The sequence below is a fragment of the Meleagris gallopavo genome, chromosome 5 (assembly GCF_000146605.3).
Source record: "Meleagris gallopavo isolate NT-WF06-2002-E0010 breed Aviagen turkey brand Nicholas breeding stock chromosome 5, Turkey_5.1, whole genome shotgun sequence".
NCBI lineage: Eukaryota > Metazoa > Chordata > Aves > Galliformes > Phasianidae > Meleagris > Meleagris gallopavo.
The window spans coordinates 18,401,476-18,421,199 of record NC_015015.2 but is presented as its reverse complement, the minus strand read 5'-3'; the positions used below and the strand labels follow the sequence as shown (position 1 = coordinate 18,421,199).

Genomic DNA, 19,724 nt, shown 5'->3' with positions numbered 1-19,724 from the left:
CAAAAAAAAACCCACCCTGAAAATATTTAGGAGTGCATTCTCTGGATCATTAACAATGTCTACAAATATCCTTAGTCAGCAGCTTTTCTTGACACAAATAATCCATTCAGAAAGGCAAGTCAGCCTCCCACTAAATCTTCATCAATAGAAAATCCACATGCTACAGAAACACCTTATCTTGGCAGGTTAAACAGCCGGTGCTTTGAACATTTAAGCCAGCATTGTAGTAGAGGAACCAATGATTCAGTGCCACAAAGCTAGGGAGGTACATGAGAAGGAAGAGCACAGAAAGAAGGCTGAAAGACTAGTTAGTGTTCAAGCTGCACATTATCGTGCCTCTTATATGCACTCTTTACATAGTTGCTCTGAAAACTCATGTAAAATACGTGCTTCCTTTGGAAGAAGTGTCTACTTGACATGCAAGAATCAATCACGTGGTTACATATTAATAGACAGAAACAGAATGCCCTGAATGCATCTAATTATAGTAATGGGAACCAGAAGGGAAAACATCCTCTGGAGTGATAGAGGAGATGGTAAGTTACTCTGATAGGAAACCAACCCCATTATTCCAGTTTTCTACATGTGGCCCAAAGAAAAATGATCTTCTCTTTACTGTAATATTTTAAACACAAACCAAACTCTCCATTTATGTGATACCATTGTTAACAAAACAGAAACTGTTAGTATAGATGGTGTAATCCTGCACAGCACAAATATATTAAAGATTGATAATACAGTCACACACAGTATGACATCACCACATATAGTCACACACAGCACGACTACAGCACACCAGAAAAGCCTAGCCAAAACAGAACCAAAAGATCTCTTCACATGTACGACACATGGATGGTTGGAAAAGATGACTTTAGAGGTCTTTCTCAACCTTAATGATTCTGTGATTCAATGATCAGCTGTAGACTGGTACTAGCAGAGTAGTGTTCAAACCACAATGCCATAAAGGCACTGCACAGAGATTATTTTGAGTAATCATTAAATTACTGCACAATTCTGCAAGCTTTAAGCCTTCTCCTTGCACTGCACAGCTATGCACACACATGAAAATGAAAGGATTACTGTATTAAAAAATGGACAGTCAATTCTACTTACATGTAACCTACTAAATACTCTGCAATAATCAAACTACAAGTCTTCTAGGGCTAAAAAGTTCTATTTTCCATTTTCGTGGCGTAACAAGACACGCGGAAGGAGACTGACAAACAAAACTCTGTAACAAAAACCTTACCTCTCATACACAGCAATCATCCCACTTAAGGGTACTGGATTTTTGTTGGTGATGAGTTTGTTTGTTTAAAAAAAATCAAGATTGCTATTGTTAAAGCAGGATATCATTCACTGCAAACTCCAAACTCTTAATTCATGCTCTAAACAACAAACAACCTTTTAAGGTTAAAGACACATTAACTAGCAAGTCTTGAAGTACAGTTTCGAACCACCTGACTATTCAATCACCTTCCTCACTGTGAAAGGCTAGAAGGAATTTCTTTTCCCAGAAGGATGGGATAAGTCTGTGTACATATCTCCAAAGCACCCAACAACATTTACAAGAGGTAACTTCTGCTGCAGCTTCACAGGAGCACACTGCTCTGTAAATGCAAACAAACCTTGCTTGACCAATGGTTCAGCTCATCTGCTACCTACTGCCCACTGCCACAATGCCCAGCAGCACCATCCCACTGCAGCTCAGCCAAAGTATGCCCACACAGGGAGCCCAAACCTTGTCTTTCAAGTTGCTGTCACTGCTGCTGAAATGCAGCACCCACTGCCTCACTGTGCTCACATCTACTGTTTGGTCTCCATAAATGTTCAGCAAACAATGATGTATGTTAATGGGTGCAATTTTTTCAGTGCCACACTTTTGATTCATGCTTACTTCCATGTCATACACCATTCTGTCAGACTGCCCTTCTACTGCCATCTGTCACATGGCAACAAAATGTAATGGAATAGAAGCTGGAAGGTCCAATCTCTGCTGCCATAACACCAACACCCTTCCTCTGAAACTGTCGGCCAACACAATAAAATAGGAGGTATTACGTCTGGAGCATCCAGGGGAGAAAAACAGTCACTTGGTAGACTTTAATGAGGCCCCTCTTCCTTCTTGGTGGGCCACCTACCCAAAGTGGGAAAACCCTGCAGGAGAGCTCCGGGCACTGAGATTTTATTGTGGTTTTATTATTTTTCCTTAAACCAGTCAGAGCTGCAAGTTCTTGGGAAGCAAATTCCTCTCCATGCATTTTCTGCAGAAGCACAGCTTCACACAACTCGTGCCTTTTCTTCAGGAAAACTAGCAATTAAGGCAGCAATCCGCCAAGCCTCAGGACAATGCATACAGTGCTGTGCATACAATGCAATGTGGGACACTGCCTCATCTGGCAAACACCACTGTCAGACAGTCAGATGTATTTGTTTTATACTGTCAAGATGCCTCAGAGTCTTAAAGATTAATTATAAATCAAAGCAACACGACTCTCTTTCAACAGAACAGGTAGTTCTGCCTAGCTTCTGCACAATGCATCCTATGCAGTGCTCTAGACAGACACTTATTTTCATGGCAACTGCTCAAGTTAAAATAATAATAATAATAATGCATTTACATAATGAGATTGTGAGATAAACTCCTGGAAACCAAGAACGTCGAAGTTAACCGTCAGCTCTTTGTCAGTGCTAATGATGTGCATACTTGTGTGGCTGTGAGTGGGCAACACAATCATCTGCAAAATGAAAAAACTGCATTAGCATTACATTTTGAATTTTCTATGTCCTGCTTGGGTTGCAGATTTAATTACTTTTTAATACAGGCTTCTTGTCCGTTTTCTGGAAAGGAAAAAATGAGCGTTGTGAAAAACGAAATGTATCCACAAAACTTCATTGCTTAAGCCAAGTAATTACTGAAGCTGCTACAGTGTTTTGAAACCTGCACCTTGAGTAATCAAACACTGCTTTAAAGAAGCTGTTCACGATATTTGTGAATGCAGTTGCTACAGTAATTTACTCTCAGACTATTAGCTTGCTGGGTCTTGTGAGTCAAACACACGATTAGGGCAAATGAGTCTTCTGAGGTGTGTGTGATGGTGTGAAGAGAGGAAGAATGGGAATGGAAAAAAATCACCACCACTGCAAACAGTAGAAATAGGAATTCAGAAAGTTACACGCCTACTTCTATGGGAACACAGCCTCAGCACCACACTAGAAGGTTCTTCCCTTTCTGAATGGAAAAATACCTTTTTAAAAAGCAGCAACAACAGCAAGTTTTAATAGAAGCTGGGTGGGTAAGAAACAAGGTAAAGACACTCAGGGAATTCAGTATTTGGCCAAAAAGTTCCCCCTACCTGCCTGAACTCTCTCTGATAACTCCTGCTGCCCTCACACCCACAGCTTTAGAAGCTTCTGTTTAATATTCCAGTATGTAGTGCCAGCAATTACACATTTGTTAAAATCCATCAGCTGCTCACCAGCTGCACTGAGATGGAGCAATGAAACGCAGAGCTGAGAGCTGCAGGAATAGGCACAGCTCTGGGCTGTGAGGACAGGTCTGTGTTGCTGTGCCCACCGCAGGCTCTGAGCAGGTGCCCATTTTTCTTTGGGCAATGTACGGGGGATGCACACAGCCCATTAACGTGCTGATCTGGTAAAGCAGGCAGCGTTCCCTCCAGCCTTCTCCCTTCTCCTTGCTATAAAAGGCTAGGCAATGTGGCACCAAGATTTCTTGACACTTTCAAATGTGACTTGTGGGCCTAGCTGCAAAAATGGTATCTGATGAGATGGCCTGAAAGCAAAACAAATGCCAGCAGGTAGCTTCAGTTCTGGAGAATATGACAGCTCACTTGCACAGTCAAAGGAATTGCAGAAGTGGCACTTTGAAGTCTCACCAAGGAAAATATCTTTAAAATATATTAAAGAACAAAAAAGCCCAGAACATTTTCCAAGCTAATTAAGATACTTAACACTGTTCTTAAGCAGTATAAATACTTTGAAGCTGCAAATAAACAGCTCTGCAGAAGGAACTGACAGAGAAAGCGATATATACAACGCTCTGAAGAACAAGGTCCCTCAAGTTGTATTACACTTTTTCAATTTTTTTTTTTTAAGGTATTTATAAAATTACATCGATTATATTATCTAGGTTTGAAATGGAAACAGACAAGTCAGTAGGCAGGCAGATCTAAGTGTTTTATAAGCTGTGATAGGTTTCAAAGCAGTAAAAAAACATAAAAGTAAAAAAAATCCATCAACAAACCCCCCCACGCAAATATTATCCTCCTCTTCTCCTGCCCTCCAAAGGAAGGTCTCCTCCTAGTCAGATCTGCTTTCTGGATCCCTCACGCAACACTTGGTGAGTAATACACGTTCCAGTTTTATACAGCCTGAAAGCACCCAAGAAAACAAATACTGCTGAGTACTTGCTGGGTTTGCTGCAGAGCCAGCGCCCTCACTATCAGCATCTAGCACTGGAGCAATCCAGCAGGGAGCGTCACCCAGCAGTGGCTGGATCCAAGGGTCTGGGCCCTGCTCCCCTCAGCATCACTGTGCTGGTTGCTGAAGGGGGCTCCAGCTCAGGGACAGGCAAGCAAAATGGGGAGGGGAAACCCGAAGCAAAGCTTTCCCCTTCCCAGGCCCACAGGATACTCCTTCAGCCTGAAATATCAAACTACGTTGTAAACTACGTTGGGAAGAAGAAACCGAGATCTAATAAAAACAGAAAAAAGTAAATTCATCTGGACCGAGGGTGGATTCACATAATTTGTATCAGTCACTGACCCTGTGAGAACCAACCAAAATTAGTTCCATCCACAGGGAGGGGAACTAGTGCCAAAAAAAAAAAATGAAAGAGAAACCTTATTTGAACGTTGTTTTGAGTTCCAGAGATCAAAAAAGCCCCAACAGTGTAATAAATAAATGAAGTCATAACATCTGCATCCCTCCTGTATTCCTCTGAAATGACGCACCTATGCAAACACATGAGACTTGGGAAAAAAATAACAAAATATTAAAAGCAGAGGGCAGGAGAAGATTGGGACAGCATGAACCATACACAAAACATTAATGGCAACACCTACATTTAAAGACGAAGGCATAGAGCAAGAGCTTAATGGCTTCCTAATGACAGAACGGGACTGAATTCAGCTTGATCTCAACACTTAAAAATTATCAAGCCAGAAGAGATGGCCAGCACTACCTGATTCTATCTCAGGATAAGCAGAATCTTCTTGCAAGAGTTACTTAGCAAGCCCCAGCAACAACTAGTTCACTAAATCAACATGAACACTGCCTACAGAATGGTGTTAACACAAGCTGGACATTCATAGTACAGTTTATAGAAAGAGCAGATGCAAATCAGTGTGGCACAGAGCTCTCTTTAATCTCAACATCAGTCTTCATCCACAAGAGCTGAGATAAATCCACTCCCTGATTCGAGTTCCAAGGAAACCTAAGAACCAGAGTCTGTCCTGCACACTAAACAGAAACAACAGGTAATGGTTAAAGTCATTCTGCATCTGCAGTAAGTGACCAACACTCCGGGCTAGTAGAAGCCTAGAAACTAGGTAATGAATCTAATACTAGGAGAGTTTGATTTAACTTTAGAGCTGAGGTGAAGTCAGAACAGGGAAACTTACTGTGAGAACTGCAGAAAAATTAATCAGCCAGGAACAATGAAATCTTCACTACCTGAGGCCTTGAAGCCCACACTGCACAAAGCCTGTCAGAGTGATGCTTCACAGGGCAAACCAAATTGGCAAGAATTGGACATCATCTTTGAAGCCTCTAACAAGGAGAGAAGCAAAACAAGTGTCTGTGTGGTATCTGCTCAAATCTGTATTCTCATAAGCAGGGAAGCATTAAATAAAAAAGCATTGTAGAAAACATCTCCTTTTATAAAAAAAATTGTTTTTACATAAAGGATGATGTTTTCAAATATGCCTCGGAGCACAGAATCTACTAAAACTGATGTTACTTTGTACATCTAAACAGGCACTTTGGAAAACATCCACTGTCGTAATTTTTGGCTTTCTTGCTGAGAAACAGCCATAGCACATAGGAGAAACATTCCCTTCTCTTTATACCAATCCCTGGAGGCATCCAAGGTCAGGCTGGATGGGGCTCTGAGCAGCCTCATCTAGTGATAACAACCCTAATCATGGCAGGGGGTTGAAACTGGATAGACTTTGAAGTTCCTTCCAAATTAAGCCATTTTATGATCCTATAATATGATTCTATGCAAAGGACAGAGGTGCTCAGCAACCTCATCGTTCTGGTTCTCTCCCCATATGCAAGTAGAATGGGCAAGGGCATGAAAAGAAAAAAGAGGAAGAGCAAAAACATAAAGCAATTCCTTCAAACAGCCAAAGAAGAGAAAGAACATGTTGGGATTGCAATTCCAAAGGCAGTTGCCGTATGATTAATGTAACTACTTCAGACATACCACACTGAAGCCCCTGGATGAGCAAAGAAGTGAAAAAGGCTGACTGACTTTGTTGCTGTTCCCCACAGATGTAATCAACTCTGGAGATGGAAAAGCTTAGGGAAGAATGGTACAGGGAACTCCACCCTGTCCCAAATGACAAAGACTTGTGGTCAAAGTCAGGACAGATTTTCCTCCAACACAGCGATTGCGGATGGATAGCAGTAATGAAGGATGCAGGGTTACTGCCAGCTCTCATCGACCCGCTTCCCTTTATGTAGGAGTGGGCACCTTCAGCTAGTGCAGCTCCCACTTTGTACATCAGCTGCTGTGACACTTTGCTGCCATGTGGTTTTTGCAGGTAAGGGGATAACCAACCTGTCATCCGCAGCTTATACCCAAGAAGAGGATTATTAACCCAGTTCCTGTGGAAACTTCCCCCTCCAACAGATGTTTAATGCAGCAACTTCTTCCACAACTCCCCCTTCCGTTGCATGAGCTCCATTCTAGTGTCTGACAGGAAAACACTGCTGCCAAACCACAGATCTAATGGCAAAAGCATCAGGAGACTGCTCCCACCTAGCAAACCACACGCACGGAATTGCTACCCGCGTCAGAGAAACTCAGGACATATGCTATAAATCAAGGCAATAAAACATACGCAGTACAAATCATGCGGTAAAATAGGTGGGAAGAAAATTCCTGGTCTAACAGCTTTAGCACAACTGGGACAGAAACTCCTACTCTCACCTGACTGTGACTTCCAGACATCATTAAATGTGTAGCATTACATCTCCTGAACTTATAAACAAGATACACACTTCTTTGTTACGAATACCAGTCCATATCAGAGAGCTGCATAAAATAATCTTCATCCAGCATTCTCATAGAGAACGATTTATCTCATGTTTGGGTATTTTTTTCTTTGTGGTATCATTTTTTGGTTGGTTAGTTTTTATGTGTTTGTGTTCTTGCAGCCCAGACCACTGCACATCCCTCCAAGGCAGCAATAAAACACACCAACAACTGAGAAGAAAAGGTTTACCTGAATACAGCAACATCATCTTGCACCATTTTAATTGCGCGTATGACTGAAGTCTTAAATTAGCTTAGAGTTCTTCTTCAGCAGCTCTGCAAAAGCCAAAACTAAGCACATGAAGAATGCATGACACAACAACCAGAGACAGAAAGAAACAAGAAGGCAAGCTAACAAGAACAACTGAGGAAAAGATCATGATAGTTTACCAGAAGAAGCAAATGTGCCATCTCAAATGATGAATGAAAAAGCACAAGAGTATGTTCCATCCAAATGGAAATACACCGGGCTTTCTAGAAGGATGAACTGACATACTTCACTGATATACCAGTAAGAAAGGTACAGACCAAAAGCATTCCTGTAACTTCCTGGAAGATTGAAGTTAACTCCTTTCCTCAGTGTCTTTTTCTGTGTTGCTTGATTCCCACCTCAAACAGGCCGTACAGTGCACAGAGACCCCATGCTGTGCTCCTTCTCTGGTATGGAAGTTGTTGTAGCACCTCAGTGCGTTTCCTCAGGCACCTCCAGCCAGCACTTCTTCACGTTCCAAGTCTTGAATTACAGCCAGCTTGGCCAGGAAGGCACTCCCTGAATATTTTCTTGCAATTATCAGTCATAACTAGAATCTGATTTCACACCATCACCAGCTAATCATCAGCTCACGGGGAATTGTATATCTAAAGGTGGTGAAAAAGGCACGCTGGAAGACAAGAGAAAGCCCAGCAGTGGCTTGTGCAAACACTCAGTGATTCAATCACACTGGTGTTGCAAGCTCAACAGAGGAATAGACATTGGGTTCCAGAATGCAAATGTTGGCGGCTGATTCTTCATAAAAACAATGGTATGACTGCAAGAGCTGAGTTTTACCACCATTTCCGCCTTCACACCTGTATCAGCTGACTGCTCCACAAGAGCAAGTGGCAGAACTATAGACAAGCCATCCTTTCATTAAACAAAGTAAAATTAAAAAACAACAACAACAAACAATTAGGAACGTGTTTTAAGCCCCTTTGTATCATGCCTACTTCTTGTCTGAAAGACTGACTCTGCTCGCTGCCACCACATCTCATTTTTATCCCAACAGCTGCTTCAGGCCTCACGTACCTGCTGCAGCCTCCTTGCGGGCCGAGTCCAGCTCTTAAGACCCTCCCATTCCAATTGATCTCCAACACACTTGTCCCAGTCTGGCCAGCCAGACTGGCTTTAATTGCAAGCAAAAACAGCAAGAGAAAAACTTCAGCTTGGAATCTATCAGGTTTTGAGCAGAACAAGTCTTCTCATCCTCCTGCCTTTTTCTGGTTGATCATGGTCATCAAGTTATTAAACAAGGAAATAACCTCTCCCACAGCACTGCTTTCTTAAAATCATAGATGTGCTCATTGTTTTCTGCTTCTAGAGTGTGAAATAGGAAAATTAAATTTGACAGCAAATTAGTCAACACAAGGGCACTCTCTTTCCCATACAATATTCTTATGGCTATGAGTTCTTATAAGCACCAGTGCCAAACACTTTGCAAAGCCTCCCATTTAATTGTACACAGTGACCCCTTCCCCTCAAGCCAGGCCCCAAGTCCATCAGTCAGTCAGCAAAGTTTCAGCCACAAAGGGCTTAAAAATTAACTGATATTATGGTTCAAATCTTCGCTAAGAAAAGTATTCTTGAAGAAAACTCTCAGCTTAACTTGTCCTCTGACAGCAAACCTTAAGTCTTCTCTAGCGGAGGGTAAATCACAAGTACCATCTGCCATGGAAAATCTTTCTCAAAAAGTCTAGAAGTGTTTTCCTAGACAGCCATTGCTAAAATGAGGTTAGTGCTTCCCAGCAAGGAGAAAGAGAAGTGAGGACCATAAGCAGCTGAACAAATGGAACATGCTCGTTTAAGTCCCTGAGGTTTTACTACAGGGTAACGCACTACCCAACTCTTAAAAACACTGGATTCTCCAGATTATTTCCACTTAAGAAGTACTTGGTAATAGCTGCACTTACTCTGGTGCAGTAATGTTATTAAAATAAACAAAGGTAAAGTAGAGAGTAAGCCTTGAATATTCCGCTTTGAAGCCTGGGAAGATGTAATTCTGCACCAACGTTCAGACCTCACAGTGATGGGCAGGTGCTCTGCAGCTGACAGATAATATTCAAAAACGATTCATGATATTTATTTTCCTCACATTACTTTATAAGCCTTCATAAAGCATACAAAAGGAAAAAGTTTGGTATTCTTCATCTGTAAAACAGAGATAAGGCATCCGACAGAAGTTAACCCAGAATGCCCAAGGCCATTTACCAAGTCAACAGGAGGAATAATCCAGGCAGCTATCATTGCTTCTGGCTCTGCATGCAGGACATGAGAACGTGCAGCCCATTTTCCCACACTTCAGCAAGGTTGGTGGAAATACTACCTAACTGCAGGTACAAACAGGACTTCTGTATCCAGTGCTTCCCACCCAGTACATTGCTACTTTCCCTAGCAGCCAATTTGCCAATTTCTACCTAGACATCTGAATTGGATTGGAATAGAGATACTAAAAATTAGTTTGGAGACCAAACCTTATGGCACTACTTCACTGTATCCTCCATGTTCCCCCCAGATAGTTCTTCAGGTTTTACTGTTTGCATAAACTCTATATTACAAATAAACAGAAAATTAATTATTCAGCTTCTAATTCCCATTGCATGTTGATGTTTATGTAATTGAAAACCATGTAATTGCTTTATGTTTTTAACATCCCTCATAAATATGGATTTTTAACGTAATCTTTTACAGCAAATTAGCACAGAATATCTGGTAATGTGAGATGGGAATGTGCGTAAATTTGGCAAGCTTGGGGAACAGCACACAGATTGAAGACTGTCTAGATGTCTCTCACCACTTCACAACTTTCAGTAAGCAGAAGAAAATTTGCTGTGGTGCCCAGCTTTCCAAAGAATGTTGATCATGCTCTGTGACACGAGTTTTAATGCAAGAGCAGCAAAGAAAAGAAAGCTAAGAATTCAACAGCCTCATCCTTCACAGATTTACAGGTACTGAAATGCTTGGCTGAGGATCAATCCTGGTTTAATCTAAAGTCTGGCAACAATTTTTTTTTTTTTTTGGTGGTAATCCATTTGCTTATCAAGTTTCATTTGCTGGTTTTAGATCAGGCAGCATGAAATACCTTTCTCTGGAACCCTGGCTGGCAACTTCCTTGGGTTTTAAACATCACCCTGAAGCTATTTTGTTCCACTGTGAATATAGCAGACTGGCACAGCAGCTGAAGTGAGACCTGCAAAAGATACAAAAGCCATTTCCTTCAGCTGCAGAAAGATAACACTCCTACTGACCTGAGTGGGACCAGCATTTAGGAATGGGTGTGAAGACAGAGAGGTGTAGTAGCCACACTTTTATGTTAATACCACCACAACTGTGAGATATCCCCCAAGCACACACAGCTTCTCACATTGTTATTTCCCTTAAAATATATGAAATGGTAAAATTATGGCTGTCAGCTAAGCAAAGCCAATTAAAGGAAACCAAATTAGTCTAAACAAGGATTTCTCAAGAAAGCAGATAAACTTGCCAGACCTATCCAAGTCCCCACCACATGGGGTCTTCTATGCAATTCTGCATTTCCCATTGTGCTCCTAGGAGGCAAGTGCAGCGCAGCAGCACAGCTTCTAGCCACAGAGACATCTGGCCAACTTGGGGCATATATTCTTGCTGAGCAGATGCCAGTAAAACTTTTCAACAGACTTTGGTAACCCTGCTCTCAGGGACTGTCTACAAGAAATTATATTGATTTGGGTCAATTGCATAATTGATTAAGTATTAAACTGCTACAACATCTGATTACAGACACTAACTTTTACACCTGGTAATACTGCCTTGCTTGTGGCTTTAAGTTTGAGTTAGAACACACACACGAGCTTTGATAGAGCTCACATCACAGATTATTCCCAGGTACAAGTGAAGCTATGAAAAGATACGGATTTTAACCATGTGTAAAACTAGTTTCCTGATGTTTCAGAAGCCACAGCCACCAACCTCACAGCAGTAACTTCAAGAAAATAAAACAAACAAAAAAAACTAACCCTCACAAAGACGATTCTGGTATGTTTCTCTTCCATTCACAAAGGTGTGAGCAACAAACTCTTCTGTCTAATCCTACGCTGATAAAAAGAACAACCCATCTCCTGAAGAGCAAGGAAAGTCTAGTACTCTCAATTTCCCACACAAACTTCCAAAAGAAGCAAGCTGCTCAAATCATTCCTGTTAGAAAACCATTTCTAACTAGCAGACAGCTAGACATGAGAATGATAGACTAAGATTTGTGATGGCAATGGAGGTTAAATCAACGTAAGACTTTCTGCTGCCACTGCTAACACAGGTAGCTCTCACAGCTAGATTTAGATTGAAGCATTATGCCTGAGCGATGATTAATGCTGGAAAACTACAACCTAAGCTCTGCTCAATCATGGAAGCTGTGGTGCTGAGGAGCAGCCCCAGTGGGAGAGTCATGCCAACAAGATTTTGGCCAGGCATGGAAATAGAGTTTAAGATTGGTGCGGCTGAGTCTGATGAATGAGGGTTAGGACAAGAAACAGAAGAGATGACCAAGCCAGCTGTCACTCTGCTAGTGACAACTCCTCTTCAACACTTAAACCAGGTAACCTTTGCTGCAGCTCTTTTCTACCTATGTTTGCGATCACAATAATTCTTTCCCAACCAAAAAGAAAGAATACTCCACCAAAACTGTTTTCTCCGGTACTGAAATAGGTACTCAAATTTCATTTTAAATACAAATGTTATATTTATTTTCCACAGTAACTGTAGAAAAAGTACTTGGCCACCTGGAATTGATTCCTTTCTACAGAAAGTCAGAAATCAACATCTGTGCCTTTCATTTTAATTCTTTCCACTGCCAGCAAAAAGAGGGAGGCTATTGTTCTGCAGTAGGAGCCTACTACTCGGTTAAATGACAACTTTGAAAAGTTAATGCAATTCAGCAGCCAGGATGGACACTGCATGACATTGCCAAAATACATGGTATACCTCAACCACCCACATACTGCTAAAAAATGTATTTGGAAGAAATTGATTTTTACAAACATGAGCTCAAGAGAGAATTTAATCAGCCTAAAGAACAATGGGGAAAAAAATAAAGTCCTTTATTTTAAACTCATCTTCCTTTAGCATGACATCTTATCACCTATATTTGAAATTTTGAAGCATGGGCGAAGAAACTGGAAACTCCTGTCACCTTTTTCTGGAGTTGTTAATTAGGCACGTGTTGAAGTGAAGGTAAAAATATCTAGACACAACTGTTAGGAGCTCTTATTTCATTTCTGCACAGGTGACAAAAAAACATTCTAGCTGTAGTATCAATTTCCAACTCCTCTGGCTGAAAGTACAGCAACTGAACTATGACTAGCTTCTAATTCTTTTTATAATTAGTTTGGGAACACCAACTACAGACCCACCAACAAAAGACAAAAAAAAAAAACAGACTACAAAAACCTACCAAACAAAAAAAAAACAACCACCAGATTACAGCAGGGGCCTATACTATAATAATGCACTATTGTAAAAATGGCTCTTCCATCAGTAGAGTGAACTGTGCCTTTAGGGCTTATACAACATCCTCAAGTAATCCCTGCTTACAGAACAGGCATTATACAAGCTACAGACCCAGGACCAGATGCCCATCCTTACTGTCTTTAACATGGTGAGCCCTGAGTGACACAATACCTTGGCTAAGATTTAATCCAGGTCATACAACTGACTTTTATACTAGCCAAGTTATCTGCTACTATAACTGCTTTCAGCTTCAGCCTACCAAAGCAGGGTGAACAGGAGATAGGAGAAGAGGCAGGACGTCTCCCAGATCCACCAACACTCTTTTAAGCCAATTTCTTTTTCATTTGGAGACCTGAACTCACCACTTGTCTAGCACTATGTTATAGCTGTGTACTTACCTGTACCAGCTGTCCATCTTAACCTTTAGTCTCTATGCAGATGCATCAATTTGCCTCTTGAAAAAAAACCCTATCAAACATAATCTTATGAAGTCAAAATAGGGAAAAAATCCTGAGCTTGATCAGAGAACTGAGGAATGGAAGAAAGAAGCAATTCTTAGTTGACAGAAACACCTCCATCTATCAACATCCATCTATCCAACTATCTAGCGTTAAGAAAACAAAGCTATTAGAGAGCTAAATTTGCCCAGGCATAGCCTCCTTTTAATGAAACATTCAGTGACATTTTATGTGTATCCTTTCTTGAGTTCCTGCTTCAGTCTGCCTCTGAGTATTAAGTTCCAGCTGTAGGCTGAATTGGGCTAAGATGATGCACAATAATTGCCAGTGGAGCTTCAGCTTACCAACTGAGTCAATAATGAGTCAAAGAGACTTGAAACGTGCACAGCCAGGCTCAGACTACAAGGCTTAGGGAAGTATAAGAGATATCAGAGCACTTGGGAAATTCAGAATTTCAGTTTGCCACATGCAAAGGGCTGACTGTAAGCTCCATATGGAGTGGGACCTTCTGGGAGCTCTTTGTGCTTTATAAATCAGGTACTGTGATATTTCACTGAAATCTAGACTATGTCTGTACCACTTTGCTGTCAGTTTGTTTCACACAGGGTATGATTTTTCAATGATTCAATATGGTGCCCATTTTCATACAAGCAATTTATAAATGCTATAGAAAAAAAAAGATCAGCTGACAGTCACGTATGCTTCTAAATTTGTTTTAGAATACTGCGGGATATCAAAATCCTAATAAAAATTCAACGAAAACTATGCAAACATGAACAAGGGAGTACCCATACGTGCAACTGTGGCCATTACACTGTAGATATGCAGAACAGGAATCAGCTTCAGGACACCTGCAAAACCAGTAATGTGTAACTTGACAGCAGTAGTACTGTTTACTAACAACTGCAGGGTGACAATTGGAGCAACATTACTGAAGCCAGCTCGGCCAGCGTGAATATAGACTTGCAGCAGTAATACTCTTTTCCTAGGCAACGTGGTTAAAGCTAATAAAGGATTTTAGCAACCTTAGTGGGAAAGAAAAGAAGGGCCATGAAAGGAAGATGAGTTTGAATTAGAACAGCCAGTATGCTTTGTTGGTGGTAAATCTTTCTAGACTAAAAAACACAAAATGGAGGATAAGCTGAAAGAAGAAACGCTGTGAAAATACATTTAGATAAAAAGCAATTAAGGGAATAAATTAAGTACAGTGCTAGAGGTGAAAAAAAAATTTACACAGCTGTTGAAAAATACTAAGAACAAGGAATCCCCTTGCAGTTCAGTGGACTGCTGTCAGAGCAGGAAATTCCCCCATGACTGGCAGGCCAGTGGTGCTGCTTGGAAAGGTTACCACCATCAGTTAACACAACACGTGGCAGATACCTCAGGCAATCAGAGAAAAAAAACAGATGGGTGGGAGGGACTTTCCTGGATAAGATCCACTGAACAGAACTAGAACAAAGCCCTAGAAAGAGCAATTCTGCATGAGTTACATATATGTGACAGTGTAGATAATGCAAGCAATTATACCTCCACCCAGTCCTAATCCCAAGTGGTTATCTGGATAAACAGACTAAACTAAGGGAAAAGTCTGGCCATTCCACTTCAGTGCTGGAAACCAAAGATCATCAGAATGCAGCTGGGGACAGATTAAAGGAACAGCTTCAAGGATTACCACAGCACCTAAAAGGCCTACAAATATTCACTGTTGGGAACAAGAATAGAATTATTTGACTTGCTTTTAGACTGTTGTGGTCTAAGCTTTTACACTTTCCTCATGACACAGAAACCTTAATAAGATATTCAACACTGGGTTACAAGTGCTATGGGAAAAAAGAGCAGGAACTTACTTTCAGAAAATGGGATCTTCCTCCCATTTATGTACCTAAATCTGTGGCACTTGACTCCTGCCTCATCCCCAAATGTACTTTACTCCTATTTATGACAAAAAATGAATCTTTACAAACTCATGACTTCAGGTTCATTGCAAAACACAGTGTTTTGCAAAGCTACTATTTGTCAAGGATATGCCTCCTGTCAAAGCCAGGTCAACACATTTTGCAGGAGGGGTTACATTCTCTTTTCCTAGGCTGTAGAGTGACCATTCTTGATCAAAAGGACCTTTATGCATGAAGGAGTATCTGACACAAACCAAAGAGATTTGCTAGTGCAGTCTTCCTGTAATGACAGCAGGGTAAAGGAGGCCTTTGAAGTTCATGGAGGAGTAGGAAGAGGTGTTAATTTAAAAAGCTTGCCAGTATACCCAAGAGCAGAAGGAGAGCAAAGTACCAATTAATAATTCACACTTCTATTCCACATGTTATCTTAGTATCTCAAAACAGTTTGCAAACATTGATTAAGTCTCACAACATTCACCTGAAGCAGACAAGCACAGATGAAGCTCTGCTCCTACCAGCCAGGATGTTACTCCGGGATCATTTTGTTTAGCTGATGTGTGCCTTTTCTTCCCCATCTGTTAAACAGTGATAATGACAATATCATACTACAGGGAGAGGTTCAGAAGCTTAGTGATTGCTAAATCAACAATTTTTTTATGTAGGGAAATAGCACACAAGGGCAATCTCCTGTGTCAGACTGAACTCAATTACACTGAATTAAAACTACTACACTTGACATGATGACATGGCTGGTGGAAAGAAAATCCTCTATCTTGATTTTATAATGCCCTACAGATGCACTTTACTCTGTCCTAAGTACCCAAGAACACTTGAGTTCTAGTTAATGATCACGATTTGCTGGGTGCTGTGTTAACAGAAAACTCATCATAATTACACTAATTAGATCTGCTATAGAAAGAATTGTGATAAATGAAAGGTACTGTCCACTGTAGCCTCTAAATCTCAATTAATACAGAGGTGTTGTTTTGCTGTGTTTGGGAGCCAGGACTGACATACCCTTAGCTGCAGAGGGAATCTTCATTTACATTCTGATGGGGAGCTGAGAACATCACACTGTTTAATCCTCACTTTGAAAGACAGGTATACAAGCATCACCAATTGACAGATAGGGACATGGCAATTCAGGGAAGCTCTTGAACTGCCACAGGACAATCACACACACTCACCACAATCAGAATTTCACTCCTTATTCCCAATCTTGTACTTCGACTTGGTTTTTTTTAAGCACATATTTATATTCAAAAAACAGATCCTTGCTGCTCTAATCTAATAGAAGAGAGTTCCTTTTTCCATGTCTGGGGCTTTTTCATGCACAAAAAGAGGCAGAATTACTCTGCTTAACACCCCATAATAATCTGACTTTTCCAGAAGGACCAAAGATAAAGACAAAGTAACAGCTTCATGAAATACAGCTCTTTTCTTCTCCTGAGCCTGACAGTCACTTCCAAAAGCAGATTGTCATGACAACAAACAACCTGGAGGCAATCCAGCCAATTAATCTGCAGAGGAAGCAGCCATCCCAACCTTGGAAAAGAACACTGCTGCTTTAAGCTTCAGATGCCAAAAAAAGAAAAACCCAACAAAAAAACTTACCACATGCATTAATCTTACTAGGCTGCCTTAGACCTGTAGTGAAAAACAATTCACTCCTCAACACAGCAGCACTACTGCAGCAGCAATACAGAGCACTAGACCCACAAAACGTCCTCTTTCTTCTCCTTCCCCAAGACAACCACAACACCAGAGCAGGCCAGCTCCCTCTCTGGGGCTTCATCCAGGCAGATTTATGTTCCCAGGACATGACACAGCCCTGGCAAGTAAGAGGATGACCCATTCAGCTTTTACATCTTCAGCCAAAGGAAAAAGCTCATAGGTTAAGCAGAAAAACCACACAGAACACATCATCACATACCACTGCTGTAAACTCTTTTTTGTTGACATTGCTGCTGCTTGTTTTCCCTCTTCCCTTATGAGTTGTCAAGAATATTTATCACCATGTTGAGCTCAGAATTACTTTCTCTTTCATGAAGGGCTAAATCATCAGAACAGCTAAATATTGAAGTCATTCTCCTTCAATTTCTCAGATTTCATCTTGCATACCATCCTTTATCTCTCTCTTCATGTGCTCCGTTCTCTATAGGCCCAAGCACACTCCAATTTCCCAGCAAACACCCAACGAGACTTCCATCTTTTCCTGCTAAGGACTCTCAGTAGCAACTCAGACATGAAAATGTTTAGAAGCTGATGCCTGATACACATCACTTGTCAGCCCCAAGTCATTCATTTTATAAAATACCATGGTATTAAGTTAAAAGAAGCAAAAATAGGAAATGCTGCATGTAGTTACAGAAAAAGTTGAAAAGAAAAAATTACAGAGATGGTGTTTTGAAAGTCTCGTATTTTTCAAACAGTAATAAAAATTTCCTCCCTGACTTCATATTGTTCTCTTAATACTGAAACAGGGAAGGCTAGGAATATATTGTATATATACTGTACATATGCTGTAGAATATACTGTAGACTTGTCACACAGTGAAGCACACCCTGCAGAAAGTAACAATGCAAAGAGGACCCATAGCTTTAAGCCTACCCAGACTTACTCATCTGGCAAACGGACAGACCACCAAACTTCCTCAAACTGAAACTTTATTACTGATCTCTCCCGGTCCAACCCATCTCTCCTAGGAGTCACTAAATGGATTCCTAGAAACTTCAGTGAGGATGGGATCACAGATCACAAGCACTTCCAGCAAAAGTGATTTTTTAAATTAATTTAAAAGAGATACCAACCTTCTGAGCACTGACACCGGAATGCACACACACACACTCTACGTGTTTCACTCTTAGTAGTTTGCAGATTAGGAAACCACAGCTCTAGTCAACACAGGGCAACAACAGAAACATAATTTCTATGTCTGTAAAGCATTAATTAGAGTTGGTATAATGCTGCTCAATAGAAAAAAGAGCCTATTCCTACCTTGAGGACTTTCACAGCTTTCTTCATCGCTGTTGTCTTGACAGTTATTTTGACTGTCGCACACGAAGCTTTTATCAATGCAAAGACCATTTTTGCAGTGGAATCGGGCAGTAGAGCAAAGCAAGGGATTGGCTGCTGTGAAAAGAGAAAGTGAGATCTTTCATTAGATATTCTCTTAGGCAGTGGAATAGCCTTTAGGTAATTAAGGACAACAGGTCACAACTCAACAGCTGATCACTTCACTGAATACATGGGAGTAACTTGGCAATCAAATATACGTTGCCTCTTTAAGCAGAGAGAGATGAAATTTCTAAATCATGCAAGATTCACTAGAACTAGCAGAGATTTAGTCTACTCTCAGTTGTAATAATCCTTCTGCACTCTTTCATGAGAGCCCTCATTACAATTGCTGCTAGATACTCAGCTTTTGCCCACCTCAAAGCTGTATGGAAGGTAGCACTGCCTCCCATAAACACTGCCTGTTGCTTCCCATTATGACAAAGTCAGTTTAGCTCAAGTTTTATAACCCAACAATCCAAGCTCAGAACTGCAGCACAGTGTTTATTCTACCTCCTGCTCTGTTTTTTCCACCTTGCTCATCCCCTACCCTTTTTTTTTTTAAATTGATACAATGGCAATGTTGGCATTTCTCAAATTCTCAGTGTTTGAACATGAAATTCATTTTTACAGTTAAAGTGCACTCAGAAAATCCTTTCACAAAACACAGCCCTGTGAATTAGGTGAATGCACACTCAGCAAAAGCAGAACAGTATTTAAGCAGACTCATTCAGGAAGAGCCGTTTTCACTCACTCTAAACCTAGCATCTTACAGCATATTTGCTGCTATATATAGTCTCATTTAAAAGCCTCAAGCAGCATAGTTTCTCAGTTTCAAGAGATTACATCACAGATTCAATGTGTATCATAGCTAAGGATATTTCCTTGATAATCATCGTGTTTTCTCACTCCTAACTTCATCCCTCTACTCTTAGCTATACTTCAGCATAAATAACTACATAATTCTCCCTTGAACAATGTTTGCACCCTTCACATACAGCCTTATCTTCCTATGTAGTCATGCCTTAGCTGAGATATGCATAATTTATATCTTCTCATGAATCACTCTCTTTGTCCCTTAATTTTTGTCACTTTTCTCTGAACTCCCGCCAATTTTTGATAATGAGGTAACTGAAACTGAATGCAGCATTCCAATTGAAAATCTTACAAAGCTGTTTAGATGCCTTGTCTGCTTCAAAGTGATTCTCTGCCACAATAACAAAGGGGATTACAGTTCCCAAATACTAACTGGCTTCCTATTTTTTTATTCTTTTAAGTAAGAGCTGCTTTTAAAGAAACTT

At 40.7% G+C, this 19,724-nt stretch overlaps 1 protein-coding gene across 10 annotated transcripts in view; it reads right to left on the bottom strand.

Annotated features, from left to right (window-relative positions):
• Positions 1 to 19,724, bottom strand: part of LDLRAD3 (low density lipoprotein receptor class A domain containing 3) — a 157,748-nt gene that overhangs the window by 35,163 nt on the left and 102,861 nt on the right. For 9 of the 10 annotated variants that reach the window (XM_031553506.1, XM_031553508.1, XM_031553512.1 and 6 more), the window contains one exon: positions 18,367 to 18,501. In XM_031553506.1, coding sequence (XP_031409366.1) covers positions 18,367 to 18,501 — 135 coding nt within the window. Of the gene's footprint in view, positions 1 to 15,847; positions 15,945 to 18,366; positions 18,502 to 19,724 lie in introns of all 10 variants that reach the window. The other variant, XM_031553513.1, reaches the window with a different exon arrangement.